The 2,483-nt window shown below is 54.1% G+C and overlaps 1 protein-coding gene across 1 annotated transcript; it reads right to left on the reverse strand.

Moving 5' to 3' along the window:
* Positions 1 to 74: 74 nt before the first annotated feature.
* On the reverse strand, positions 75 to 1,930 carry AURANDRAFT_67859 (hypothetical protein; the record flags this gene model as incomplete). The annotated part of the gene is made up of 4 exons (XM_009043405.1): positions 75 to 95; positions 184 to 600; positions 646 to 1,169; positions 1,204 to 1,930. 4 exons carry the CDS (start codon positions 1,928 to 1,930, stop codon positions 75 to 77), a joined length of 1,689 nt encoding a protein of 562 aa, XP_009041653.1.
* Positions 1,931 to 2,483: the final 553 nt, after the last annotated feature.

Below are 2,483 nucleotides of genomic sequence, written 5' to 3' on the forward strand. Positions count from 1 at the left end.
AAAGCATGAAGTAATGAAGATACGTATGCCAACTTGTGGTCTTAAATATTTTTTCGCGTTGTTCGTGCTCGTGCTCATGCCCAACGACAAGAAACCTACACATGATGGCTCTGCAGAACCAATTTGAAGTGAGTCACGCGGTGTGACGAACATGCCGAGATGATCAATAACGAGCGGATTTACGTTGTTGTGGAGCCACTTCCCGAAGTGTCCGAGGAGAGGTAACGTGGTGGGAAGTTCAGGCAGCGGTAGCAATTGAGACTGCATCTCTGCCTGCAGGCCGAGGAAGGTGAGAAATTGAAGCGTGCCGTCCAGTACTAGCAGACCGAGGTTGCGAGAATTTGTCACCGCAGTGTAGTTAGCGAGCTGAGGGTAAATCTCCGCAGGAGCTGCAACATAACGAACCGTGAATATCTCGCTTTGGATCTCTGGAATGACCTCTTGTACGACGAATCGCTGCTTGAAATCATGCAGGAAGTACTTCCCCGTCTCCGATGATAGAACTGCTGTTGCGAGAATCCGGTTGTCGTAAAGGAGGAGACGAACATCCTCAGCAAGCCACCCGACATCATTTGGGCGGTCAACTTCCTCTGCGAACACCTGTCGGGCAATGTCAAGAATGCAAAAATTCTCATCTAGTAATACTATGGAGGAGTGGCGACCGGGTGCCTCCGCAGTCGATTTAAATTTCCCATAGACAATGTAGGCCGCCAGCTTATAAAGTGTCTCAAAACGTTGACACTGTCCCCATGAATGCCGAATTGAAGCAACATATCGAGCCGTTGGGTACTTAGACCGCAAATCTTTGATTATTTTCTTGGGTATGCGGACCAGCGATGGGTTAAATGCTGCTAGATGATTAAAGTGCATATGTGACATGATCTGCACGTGCTCCGTGTAAATTGTCTTCGCGTTGAAACGTGATGCAAAAAAACCGAGCTCATTCCATTCTTCTTTGTCTAAACTGTCGAGTCCTTGCCCCCTACCTCCCCCCGCAGGCGGGCTAGGCCTCCTCTCCGCACACTGAGAGCCAGACTGCGAGAAATTGCGCATCTGGGCGCTACAGATACCACTTCTGGATATCGCAGCACGTGCAATCTCCGCTGTGGTCGCAGCTAGCCGCTTCGCCTCGCGCGCTTCGCTCGCAGCATTCACGGCCGCGTTCATGGCTGTGTCGGCGGCGACCTATCTTTACCCATCTACATCTGAGTCGTGATGGAAACACGCCGTGACCCACTGCGAGCCGCGCTCTTGCATCATCCGCAGCAATGGCGATGCGTCGTGCCGTGTGTCGTGCCTCGTACGCTGCGTGATGAGCCAAGCGAGTCTGCGCCTGAATTCTTTGGCTTGAAGCTTGGGCTTCAGCAAGCACCGCCTCATATTTGTGGAGCCGTTCGTCCTCGGCTGCCAATGCCAGCGCACTTTCTGCCTCTCTAGCCATACGCGCGATTAGTCTCACCTCGCCGGAGCTCTTGGCTCTGCTCACATCAACAGTCTCTGCGCCTTCGTGTGACCGGGCTGCGGTGCGCGCTGCCGCTGCTGCCACGCCCGCTGCGGTCGCTTCGTCTGCAGCGTGCACGGCAGCCAATGCCATAGCTACCACCCGTGATTCGCCGTGGTGATGCAGATGGAGGGTGTTTGCACCATCGACCTCGCCAACCTCACCCCCTTTCTCCAAAGCATGAGCGGTGTTTGCAGCAGCCTGTGCACTAGACTTTGCAACTGATGCTATTGCAACCTGAGATTCTGACTTGGATAGCTCTTCCAAGACCCGCGTCGCTGCCTCGCGAGCCACAGAGGTAGCTTGACTCATTCGCATGGCATCTCCAGCCTCGCTCGCCGCCTTTCGAGCCTGCTCTGTGAATTGTCGGATGTCTCGCTGTGTATTGATCACCGCACAATCATTTCCTGAACGACATGGCGTCCCCATTTTCGCGTTCACAACACAAAATGCAGACAGAACCACTGTCAACGTCTCCATCACCGCAATACGCAGTTTTTTATGTGCAAGGAAAATAAGGGAGCTGTGAAAGCGCCGAATCCATGCACGATCAACGATGGACGAACGGGCAGAGGATCTGCCTCACTAGGTCCAGGAAGACTCTCCGTCTATTACAGTGCGGGAGGCAACTATAGCAGGGTTAGAAAGTATTAAGGAGGGGGAGGACATTTGGTGGCTCTGTACCAGCGAGCCACTAGGGAGATATAAAACTCTCTATCTCTCTAACCCATTACGGCAGTCCAATATGTTTCCGGTGACGAGTTAGTGAGCTTAGGCCACCTATCATCCTCCAGCTAAATAAAACTGCTGGCTGTGGTGGTCCTCTCCCAGGTCGCCGCTTCCCCGGGGTCCGGGGTGGCGCGGCTTATATTTTTGGCCCGCCCACCACCCTCCTTCGGCGCAGATGAAGCATCCGCCCTGCCCTACCCTCCTCCGTCCCCGCTGAGGTGGCTGCGCCATCCAAGCGCGGCCCGTCGGCCTT

The sequence above is a fragment of the Aureococcus anophagefferens genome (genome assembly GCF_000186865.1).
Source record: "Aureococcus anophagefferens unplaced genomic scaffold AURANscaffold_53, whole genome shotgun sequence".
NCBI lineage: Eukaryota > Pelagophyceae > Pelagomonadales > Pelagomonadaceae > Aureococcus > Aureococcus anophagefferens.